General features: G+C 42.4%; 1 protein-coding gene across 1 annotated transcript in view; it reads right to left on the bottom strand.

The window, feature by feature from the left end:
* Positions 1-12,494, bottom strand: part of LAMA1 (laminin subunit alpha 1) — a 157,883-nt gene that overhangs the window by 100,217 nt on the left and 45,172 nt on the right. Inside the window, exons 4-5 of the mRNA XM_046025502.1 lie at positions 3,228-3,470; positions 1,681-1,860 (exon numbers count right to left, since the gene is read on the bottom strand). Of these exons, the coding sequence (XP_045881458.1) occupies positions 1,681-1,860; positions 3,228-3,470 (423 nt within the window). The remainder of the gene's footprint in view (positions 1-1,680; positions 1,861-3,227; positions 3,471-12,494) is intronic.

Here is a 12,494-nt window from a genome sequence, read left to right as displayed (position 1 = left end):
ATGTGTATTAAGAATAAACTGAATAATAGAGGTACAAATAAACAAATAACGAAACACTGCCAAGAGGAACTACAGAGGACCAAGACAGGTGGAGGGATGCAGGATGTTCACGGATTAGAGGATCCAATATTATCTAAATGTCTTCTGAAGTCCTTCTCAAACTGATCTATCAATCCAGTGGAATCTCAATGAAAATCTTAGCAGGATTTTTGGTGGGGAGGCAGAAATTAACAAACCCATTCTAAAATTTATAAGGAGACAAAATGAATCTAGAATAGCCAAAGATATCGAAAAAGACCTCAGTTGGGCTATTTTAGTCCCTGACTTCAAGGCTTACGTCTAAAACACTACAGCAGTTGAGAACGTTTGTTATTGGCATAAAGACAATACTGCACCTGTACAGGTGCAGGCATGTACAGGGAAATGAAGAGCCTTGACCTCTACCTCACACCAAACACAAAAATTAATTTGAAAGACAATCGATGTAAAAGCTAAAACTATAAAGCTACCGGACAGAAGCCTAGGATAACATCTTTGCAAACCTGGAATTAAAAAGTGGTTTTCAGAAAAGATACAGAAAACATGAAGTATTTAAGAAAAACAATATATGGGACTTCATTAAAATCAAAACCTCTCAAACGTCATGGGAAAGTGAAAAAGCAAACTCCAGACACAGACGATATTTGCAATGTGGAGATCTGATAAAGGACTTGTACACAAATTATATAGAAGTCTTCTATAGCTCTGTAATAAGGAGACAAAATTACCCAGATGAAGTATGGACAAAAATATTTGATCAAATACCGATAAGCACGGGCTCACGCCTGTCATCAGGGAAATGCAAATTAGCCTCACAAGGAACTGTCCCCATATGCATATGAGAATGGCTGATCTGAAAATGGGTTGAGGGGTGCCTGGGTGGTTCAGTGGGTTGAGCCTCTGCCTTCAGCTCTGGTCATGGTCTCAGGGTCCTGGGATCGAGCCCCACATCTGGCTCTCTGCTCAGTGGGAACACTGCTTCCCATTCTCTCTCTCTGCCTGCCTCTCTGCCTACTTGTGATCTTTGTCAAATAAATAAATAAAATCTTTTAAAAAAATGAAAATGGGTTGACAACCCAAATCTCTGACAATCTGTCATACAACAGCACTCTCACCCGTTGCTGGACTACAAAATGGTAAAACTTTCCATACGGCTTCACAAATTCTTCAATATTAAACACACAGCTACACTATAACTCAGTAATTCCACTCCTAGTTTATCCAAGGGATTTGAAAATATTTGTCCACATAAGCCTTGTATATTTACTATACACTTAAAATCAGTACATCTTTTTGAATGTACCATTATAACTCAAACTTTGAAATTTCCTTTTAGGCAAAAACAACAGCTTACTTGCTAAAATTCAGATGTGGAGTCAGACCAGAGTGTAAGGAGCAATACCACAGCATTCGCTACAGAATGGCATTATGGAAGGGGGTGGGGAGGGCAAGGACGCAATGTCAGAACCACCCCCTAGTTGAGAAAGGTGGCATGTTAAACAAAGCATATATAAGGATCTTCAGTGAAATGAGGGGGGGAAAGGCCAACCTGAGAGAACAAAGCCAATCAAAAAGAAAAGTCTGTGTTCCTTAAACAAAATAAACCTGTCACAATGGGCAGGAGCCCTGCCATAGACTCACCCGTCTTGTAACAATAGGATCAAGGTCTTTAGGATCACGGTGGCTGAGGGTCATGAGATCTGCATTGAGGGTTCTAATGCGCTGTAAGCGAAGGCGAATGTATCGGGCGGAAGTAAACTCCAACAGCTTGGGTGAAAGATCATCAGCGCTTGGTCTGCCGTTGATTAGGGATGTGTGAATCTAGTGATAAAGACACCAAAACGAATAAATGTCCATTTTAAGCATGCAAAAATATAGCCCTGATTGCTTAACTTCAGGACATAATCTTTTACTGATACTACCCCAAAATCAAACCGAACAACTAGATTCCCGTAGAAACCCAACATTTGTTAAGTACTACGAGTGAACACCGTGATCACAAAACATCTTCAATTAATTTGAAGTTATGCCTCCTGGCAGCTCAGAGATGGCAGCTCAGAAGAAAACTTAACAGGACCACTTCTCCCAGGGTGAAAGGTATTTCAACATGCATCATTAGGCTATTACTCCTATAAAACAAATTCTAAATGCCCAGAACAGACTGGACAGAGTGAGAGAAGGTGCCAGAAAGCTTTGTATACCCACTCTCTTAATCTCGGCTCTTGAAACAATGCAGGCTTGCTGCAGAATTCCTGCTGTGAAGAGTCCTCAGGAGAGGATTTGTAGTTTTATCTCATCAAACCAGAAGCTACTAAAGAATGGCTTGTTCTTTGGGGGCGCCTAGGAGGCTCAGTTACTTAAGCATCTGACTCTTGATTTTGGCTCAAGTCATGATCTCAGGATCATGAGATCGAGTCCCTCACTGGGCTCTGCCCTGATTAAGATTCTCTCTCAGTCTGCCCTTCCCCGCACCCCCCTATCCTGCTTCCTCTATTCACAAAAAAGAATAACTTGTTTTTTTTTTTTATTATACTCTGCCTTTTTTTTTTTTAAGATTTTATTTATTTATTTGAGAGAGAGAGAGAGCATGAGACGGGAGACAGTCAGAGGGAGAAGCAGACTCCTCATGGAGCTGGGAGCCCGATGCAGGACTCGATCCAGGACTCTGGAATCATGACCTGAGCTAAAGGCAGTCGCTTAACCAACTGAGCCACCCTATATGAAGTGTGAATTCCACTCTGGGCATGATGAACACTGAGCTGGAGTATTACACAAGCCATCTCCAATCCTTAGCACCTCCAACAGGAGAATGTCACAGAGAAAACTAGAAACTACATCTTTTAGAGGCATTTTCGCTCTCTAATATTTCAACAAATGTGCTTGGCCTGGTGTCATGGGGAAGGTGCTTTAAGAGGATCTGACAGAGTTATGGAGTCATGGCAGACGGAAGACTAAGGGCTCTTCTTGAAAGGAAGAAATCAATAAGGTGAAATGTACGGGTTACAACATCAATCATCAGGAGACTCCCGTCAATACCTTGAACACAGCTAGATAGTTAAAGGTCTCTGTAATCTGTACTCAGAGAGATCAACCTGGAATGTCTGATATTGGCTCTTACAACGGCTATCTTTACATCGGAGGTGAGGGCTCTGGAGAAAAACGCGACATCGCTGCAGTGGGCACAGTACCTCTCCATGCTCGAGGGGCACCAGGCGAGAATAGTAAGAGGTGCAGATCACTTCATCATCAGCCCTGTAGGTGGGCGGCCCCCGCCTCGGAGTGATGTTGTAACGAGTCAAACACTCCGTGTCACTAACTGCATAATACTGCCAGGGGCTGAACGTGGTGCCGTCCAGAGAACGTTCCAAAATCCAGTTCCCAGGTCGAGGTGCATTAGCAGCTTTAATGATGACGTAGGCGACTTGAAAGACCTAAAACAAGGATAGTAAGAAATGTCAATCAAGAATCAGTAGAACCGCTTGAAAATAATAGCCTCTTGAGAGACCGATCAGATGATCGCCAACGTCTCCTCACACTTTTGGATGTAATTCCATATAAATGTTGATCAGAGATAGGTCTTGTGAATGTTCCCCTGGAAGCATCACTTTTCCAAATAAACTCAAAAAAATACTTTCACGAATAAATGTGTGTTATGACAATCATCGTGAACAGTAGTAATATTAACATAAGTGCTTGTTGTCTTGTTTCCGGTGTCATCAGGATCCTGAATGACCGTAGCAACATCACATTACACCAGCGGTAGCTCAAGTGTGTTTCTTATAGTAATTTGGAAATAACACATCTGAATATGAGAGAAAAAAGTCAGTCCACTACGTGTGTGCCTATTTGAATGACGTCAATCCAAAACATGAACAATACAGAAAGCCGACAAGGATGTGGAACAACAGGAACTCCCATGAATCGCTGACAGGAACGCAAAATGGTAAAGCTGCTTTAGAATGTGGTTTGTCAGTTTCTATAAAAGCTAACCATATTCTTACCGTACAACCCAGCAACTGCACTGCTCGGTACTTACCTAAATGAATGGAAAATTTCCAAAGGCGAATGGATGAACAAAGTGTGCTACACTGTCCACTAACATATTATTCAGTGATAAAAAGAAGTTCTCACACTATGAAAAGATATAGAGGAAATTTAAACGCATGTTGCTAAGTGAAAGGGCCAATCCAAAAAGGCTACATACAATATAATCCCCCAAATATGGCATGCTGGATAAGGTAAAAATACAGAGACAGAAAAAGATCAGTAGTTGCCAAGGGTTGAGGGGGAAGGACAGATGACCTCTAGGGGGCCACAGAGGATTCTTAGGGCAGTGAAGCTACTCTGTAAGATATGTAATTGTGGACACCTGTTATTAAACATTTGTTAAAACCCATAGAATGTGCAACACAAAGAGTGAAACACTGTAAATGTGGGACTTAATTAGTAACAACATATCCACATCAGCTCATCAGTTGAAACAAATATTTTACACTAATGCAAGATGTGACTAAGAAGGGGAATGGATGCAGAAGAGTGAGGGGTGTATGGGATTCCATACTACACACTCGTTTTTCTGTAAACATTAAAAACTGTTCTGAAAGATTAAAAACTGTTCATTTAGAAAGAAATAAAAAGTTAGAAAGTGCAGAGCTTGCATACAGGGGAAAATGGGATGTAAATGAGCACTAGCCAGGTAAATCTTGCATTTGGAAGGGACTCTTTTTGCTGCGTAGCCCCAAATTCAGCACGAAGAAGGAATCATCTGTCCACCAACCAGCCCCTCTTGGAACATTCCAGTGACAGGAAATTCACTTGCTCTTAAGATAGTCCTTTTGTTTTATGGAAATTTCCTCTGTTAGGGGATCTTTCCCTGAATTGATTCTCAAGGTGCCTCATAAATTCCATTCTCTGGAGCTGCAGAAAACATGCAGATTCCATTTCATGTAGCTCTCCTGCAGACATTTAAATAAAAAGTCATATATCATTTCCAGAATCCAAAGTTCTCAGCTTCAACTTCCTGTTTATCTGAAAATATTTACCATTTCACAAGACTCTAAAAAATGGAGGTGCCCAGGAGTGCCTGGCTGGCTGAGTCGGTTATGCATCTGACTCTTGATTTCAGCTCTGGTCATGATCTTGGGGTGGTAGGACTAAGCCCCACGTGGGACTCCAAGCTCAGCAGGGAATCTACTTGAGATTCTCTCCCTCCCCCTTTACCCCTCCCTCCACTTGTGCGTGCTCTCTCTCTCTCAAATAAATAAATATTTTTTTTAAAAAATGGAGTTGTCCAGTCAGACAGCATGATGGGGCAGCCCATTAGAGAGGGATAGAAGGAAAGGAAATTCACAAAGACAGTTGAAATGAAATGTATTTCCCTTCTGTTTTCCAGTTTCACATTTAAAATGGAAAGAACTAACAGGATGACTTCATGCATGTTAAGAACTTTATGCGTATCATCTCATTTAATCCCAAACAACTCCTTGAGTTTCAAATGACTGTTGTGCTTATTACCTATTTGGAAACTGATGTATAGAGAAATTGAGAGACAAACTACTGAGTCACAGGTCCCAATAAGAGCACTGGCCCCCACAAGTCCACATATACCTAAGGTTGCTGAACTTCCTTTTTGTGATACCCAAATAAAAGACATGTATGTTCACTTGCACGCTGGGTTCATCTAAACAAATGCAGTGGCAGCTGTTCCAACTAACTCTGGAGTTTCTGTTGGGAGAGGCTGGGATGAGCCAGCAGGGGTGGTGGGGTGGGGATGGGAGGTTGTGTAAGAAACAAAAATGAATGAGAGCTAATGCCAATGGAGCACGTACTATGGCCAACAATGAATTCTTAATTAATCAATAATATTTAATGAATTATTAATAATATTTATTAATAAAATTAATAAGTTAATTCGTTAATAATTAATTAGAATTATTAATGCCTCTTAGACTCATTGGCTTTTCTAATTCTATCACTAAATTCTTGTTATGAAGTATATATTGACATTTCTGCCACTTTACAGATGAGAAAACTGAGGCACGGAAAGGTTATGTAATCCCAGGATCTCACAGGTACTGTGAGAGCCACAGGGATTTCTGGGTGGCTCAGTCAGTTAAGGATCTGCCTTTGGCTCAGGTCATGATTCTAGGGTCCTGGGATCAAGCCCCACATCTGGCTCCCTGCTCGACGAGGAGTCTGCTTCTCCCTCTCACTCTGTCGCTCCCCCTGCTTGCTCTCTTGCTCTCTGTCAAATAAATAAATAAAATATTTTTTAAAAATGTATACTGTAGGGCTTTGAGCCCAGCAGTCCGTACTCAATCATCATGCTTTGCTGGTATGGAAGGCAAGGAAAAGGAAGGGCCACGTTACAGCCTGGGGCAACGGGTGGGCACTAACCCAGTTTTTCCATTATTTCAATACCGTGTTCTTGGATTTTCCTCAAACTCTTGTCAGCTTTCATACTGGGAGCTTAGCCATCTACGAGAAAATCACACTACATGGAAGGACAACCATGAGGGGGAAACTTCAGGACAATTCTTCAAGGAAGGAAATGTTTAACTCTTATCTTGATCAAGGCCTTGGGCTGTGAAGCTGGGCATTGTTCTCACAATCTCTCCCTAGTCCTCAAGGTCCCCAAATTGGAGACCAAAAAACAAACCCAGAAAGGGACTACAAGCTGTAAATCTATGAAAGAGGAAGAGGAATGCATGAAGCATCCAAACATAGTTTGTCCTCAGTGAAGCCATGTTTTTGACTGAATTGTGTCTCCCCCAAATTCATATGTCAAAGTCCTAACCCCTACTGCCTCAGAATGTGACTCTATCTGCAGACAGGGTCAAGATGTCATTCAAGTTAAATGAGGCCATGCAGGTAAGCCCTAGTCTAACACGACCAGGGACTTCAGAAGAAGATTGGGACAAAGATGCACACAGACCTAAGGGCGACCCTGTGGGGACACAGTGAGAAGCCATCTATAAGCTATCAAGCTAATTCCAGAAGAAATCAACCCTGCCAACATGTTGACCTTGGACTTGTAGCCTCCAGAACTCCGAGTATATAAATTTCTGTTGGGTGAACCACCCAGTCTCCATTACTTGCTACGGTAGGCCTAGCAAATTGATACAAGCTCTGATTCACCAACCGTGCATGGATCAGTAGGTCCTGGCTCACAAGAGAGAAAAAGTTAGGGATTCTATGTTAGTATATAGAATATTAAACATTTACGCAAATGAAATCTGATATTTCTGTTGCTCGTGTGTGTGTGTGTGTGCATGCACACGCGTGTGCATGGTTGACTCAGCTGCCTTTCCTCTCCATCTAAGGTTGGCCGCACACAAGCTGACGATGCAGGGTTTTCACTAGACTTGCAGTCACTGTGATCTTGCCAAACCTGCCGCTGACGCAGCCATTTCAAAACCCACCTTCATCACGGTTTTCCACCAAGTGGCCTTTGTTAATGATCACTGCAATGCACATAAACAGTGTCACCTAAATACAGTAGACTTACATCAAACACCACTTCCTACAGAGGAATCCAGACAGGAATTTCCATATTAAATCCACCTCAGGCACAGGCATCTGACAAGCACAGGTAGTCTAATTCTCCAAAGGTGAGGGCTAACTTCCAATGTAGGTGGTGAAGTCAAGTCTCTCATCTCCACAGAAAGCTTGACCCTTCTCTGCTGGACCTCGGTCCATAATCTGTGGGAGACCCAGATACCACGCAGGAAAACCCCTCTGGAAATTTTCCGTTCATACAAGCAATTATGGCCTCTGTGATAGACTGGAGGGATGTTTTCCCTCTTACGTGCTGGAAAAGAGATTTTCTCAGATAAAAGAGTTTTAGGTTATATGTCAAATGACATTTAAAAAGACTTAAGTGTGGAGCGCCCGGGTGGCTTAGTCAGTTAAGCGTCTGCCTTTGACTCAGGTCACGATCTCAAGAATCCTGGGATCAAACCCCACACTGGGCTCCCTGCTCAGTGGGAAAACCGCTTCTCCCTCTCCTGATCCCTCTGCCTATGCTCTCCTGTTCTTTCTGTCAAATAAATAAATAAAATCTTTAAAAAGAAAAAAAAGAGTTAAGTGTATTTGATAAGTAGTATTTCTCAATTATCCCCATAAAAGTAGTGAATTTATGCTTTGAAGCTTTATTTCTTATGACATTATTAGAAGATAAAATTCAAAATAATCATTTGAATATTTATTACTCAAGAATAGAGAAGTTATTATTTACTAGAAGGTCATCTACTACCACAGACATGAATCACTTTTGAGTTTAGAGTATCCATCACTCAAACATCTACTCAGTTGATAATCTTGTGAAGTAACAAGCAAAGTTTGGGGCAAGGAAATCTCCTTGGCACAAGGGATACGCGTAGTGTACATTTTAGGTACGCCTCTTACAGACAATTACCTTAAAATGTCGTTTCTACCATATTTCAGTTGACTATTCACTGTTATCTCCTCGTTTCAGGACCAGCATACAAAATTAACAGACAGAAGGAAACAGCTTTGTGAACAAGAAAAGAACTTTGGAATAAAACTAGATTTGTTTTTCTTTAAATTCGGTGTTGTCATTAGAAATGGAAAATAAGGGCGCCTGGGTGGCTCAGTGGTTTAAGCCGCTGCCTTCAGCTCAGGTCATGATCTCAGGGTCCTGGGATCCAGTCCCACATCAGGCTCTCTGCTCGGCAGGGAGCCTGCTTCCCTCTCTCTCTCTCTCTGACTGCCTCTCTGCCTACTTGTGATCTCTTTCTGTCAAAATAAATAAATAAAATCTTTAAAAAAAAAAAAAGAAATACAAAATAAACATGTCAAAATCCAATCTCCCCGCCCCCCAACCTTCTTTCCTTTTTGCTTTTTCTTTTCATTGGGAGAGAAAGAACTGGTTATCCGTAGTGACAAATTTAAATCGACTCGGTTTCTTTCCTTAAATTTTTTAAGATTCGTGTCTCGGAAAACCAGGAATGGCCACTTTGGAAGCAAGCTCAGACACTTCAAGTAGACATTGAGGAAAAGCAAAAGTACTAACGGTGGTCACCAACCAATGGAGCGCACGGCCACAGGAGCCTGTCCGAACAGTGAAGAGGCACCTAGAACCAGCAATCTGAAGACAGGAAAGGGATATTCAAAACACCTGCCAGAAGCAGTTCTGTTTCTCGTCACCTAGAAAAGCTATTTTAAAAAGGACAGACCAGTAAGCTGTCCCACGTGTCACAGTTTCCATTTAAGGATCACTAGCAGTGTTGCAATGGAAAAGGGTCGAACCACTTTTAAGAAGTCAAAACTGAAGAGGAAGGGGTTGGTTTTCATTCCCTGTCCCCATGTTATGTCTCCGCATAATTGTTCCCGGCGCTCAATGTCCCTGAGCGCTCTGGAATGATTGCTAAGTTTTGTGCAAGATTAGTTGGAACCACCTCAAAAGCACAAGCAGGGATATCACCAATGCCCTTTGTGAGCATGTTTACCTTCTTTCCCATCCTGTAAGTGTCACGTAACAGCCCAGCCCCCCCAGAATGAGATAAACATGCTTGTGAGATACCTTCAGAGGTCATTCTCAGATCTGAGAAATACAAAAGGCACCTTTCCTATCCTCTGATGCCTAACCTCCACCAGGTTTTCACCTATGAATATCTTAGCCTTTGAAATTATACAAGGGTTTTCCCCAAAATGCAGTCTTCCCTTTGTCAGGTTGGAACAGGGGTGGCAATAAATAACTTTCCTTTCTTTCCCTACTGACTGTGGAAGTAGGCTCAGAAATGTGTCATGGAGATTGAAGAAAGAAGTTAGCAATATTCCAGAAAAAAAAAAAAGGAAAAATGGACATCATGGCTTCAAATGAGTGGTCTGCCTGACATAGAGCCTCTATGTCATGGGCGGAACAAACGCGTGCACACCTGCTCCATGACCTTGGCCTGTGGGCCAGGAACCTGTGTCCTGAGAATTATCTGCTCAGTAAAAGAACAGAGATGTGACTGCAGATGGTCAGCTCTTCAGCCAGGTAGAAAAATGCCTGCTCCTCTCCTGGGGAGCAGGAGGGATGGGGAGAGAAGCAGAGATCTTATTCTCAGAGATATGCTCCATCAGGATAGGAGAAAGGGAGCGAGGAATGAGCCTTAACAATTTTCCACTTACGGTTCATTCATTATATACATGGATTGAGCATCTGCTTTGTAACAGGGACTGTGACAGATGCAATCAATACAGCAGTGATGTGGCGGATGAGGAAAGGGAGAAGGGACAGAAGGACAGGGAGTGAAGACCCCGCAGGGCCAGAGCACAGAGCGGTGTAGAAATGGCAGGAAGCCAGGCTGGCTTGAGTGTAGACAGCGGGAGGAAGCCTCGGCAGGGCGTGGGTCCTTGCACTGTGTTCAAACTTATAGACCACGAGAGGACCTTAAACCAGGAAGCTGCAGGGTCAGCAGGGATGAAAAGATCACACAACTGGATGTGGGTGCCAGGAAATCAGGAAAGATGCTGATGTTGACATAGCGAAGACCAAGACCTAAGCAGAGAAAAGGACAAGTGGGTCTTCAAGAGTTTTCTAAAAGCTCAAATGTGAGTGAGAAAGAAAACACAAAGAGGCCAGGCAGAGTTCTCCAGCTCTCAACTTCTCAACTCAGCTTCTTTCTGTTTCATCTGTTAGATCTCCTGTTGGCCCATGATACCCAAGTCGCTCTAGTGATGCTTTCGTACCTATAGCTCCATATGCCTTCTTCTCCTCCCTTAGCTCACTCTATGAAAGTAAAAGGGGCCCCTAATCATTAAGCCTCGCAAATCCAACAGGCAATACCATCCAGAAAAGCTGTGCAAATCTGCACTTGACTAACTGCATTAAACATTAACCTGTTCGTTACACATTTACAACTCCCAGAAACAATAATTGTGTGTTTCTTTCCTTTGTTCATGAAATCTAGCTGAATCGTTTATAGTTCTAGCACTAGAGAGATTAGAAAGCATTTTTTTTTGTTTGTTTTTGCAAGACTTCGTTCTTTATGTGGGAAGTTGGTCTATGTCCTATTTAAAGATTCTCATTTTCCTTTAGAAACATCGAACTTCGCTGAGCATCTGTCACGTGTCAGGCACTGAACTGATGGTTATCACATTTAAATCATCGCATTTAAAGCTTGTTTTTTTTTTAAGACTATCTAAATAAGTGTCTTATGCAGGAAGGTTTTTGTTTACTTAAAAAGATGTGACAGGGCGCGCCTAGGTGGCTCAGTGGGTTAAGCCACTGCCTTCGGCTCAGGTCATTATCTCAGGGTCCTGGGATCGAGCCCCACATTGGGTTCTCTGCTCAGCAGCGTGCCTGCTTCCCCCCTCTCTCTCTCTGCCTGCCTCTCTGCCTACTTGTGATCTCTCTCTGTCAAATAAATAAAGAAAATCTTAAAAAAAAAGAGAGAGATGTGACAGGAATGTAAAAGGGTGCAGCCATTATGCAAGACTGCATGGGGGCTCCTCAAAAATTAATCATAGGGGACGTCTGTGTGGCTCAGTTGGTTGGACGACTGCCTTCGGCTCAGGTCATGATCCCGGAGTCCCGGGATCGAATCCTGCATCGGGCTCCCAGCTCCACAGGGAGTCTGCTTCTCCCTCTGACCTTCTCCTCGCTCATGCTCTCTCTCACTGCCTCTCTCTCAAATAAATAAATAAAATATTTAAAATAATTAATCATAGGATTCCCTTTTGAGCCAATAATTCCAATTCTGAATATATGCCCACAAAAATTGAAAGCAGGGACTCAGACAGATCCTAGTACACCAATGTCTACAGGAGCACAAATCACAATACCCAAGAGATGGAATCAACCCAAATATCCATCAATGGATATATGGGTAAACAAACTTTGGGATATCCCTATGATGGAATATTACTCAGCCTTAAAAAAAGAATGAAACTCTAATACATTCTACAGCATGGATGAACCTTGCAGACATGATGCTAAGAGAAATAAGCCAGATACAAAGGACAAATAACTATAAATACCACCCACATGGGTTACCTAAAGTAGTCAGATTCATAGAGACTGAAATTAGAAGTATGGTTCATTCAGCCTGGGGAAGGGTGGGAGGAACAGGGAGTTAGTACACAAAGTTTTATTTGGGGATGATGGGAAAGTTCTAGAGGTGAATAGTGGGGATGGTTGTACAACAATGCGAAGGTACTTAATCCCAGTGAACTGTACCCCAAAAAATGGTTCCTCGAGAAATAAAAGGATGTGAAAATAGGGGAAAAAATTTGATCATATGAAGATTCAACTTTTCGTGGAAGATGGAGATTCCCAAATTGAACGTGAGTGGGAGTCCGGTATCTCCAGTGAGAGAACTCTGGAGAAACCAGTGAAGCCATGTGGAGGTCAAACACACAGCGTAAGGGCACGTCTAGAGTCTTCCCTTTCCTACATGACCCTATTTCTGTCATTTTTCTCATGAGCTCCAGTATGACATGACGGT

This window comes from Meles meles, chromosome 12 (assembly GCF_922984935.1).
Source record: "Meles meles chromosome 12, mMelMel3.1 paternal haplotype, whole genome shotgun sequence".
Taxonomy (NCBI): Eukaryota; Metazoa; Chordata; class Mammalia; order Carnivora; family Mustelidae; genus Meles; species Meles meles.
This window is presented reverse-complemented; position numbering and strand designations above follow the sequence as displayed.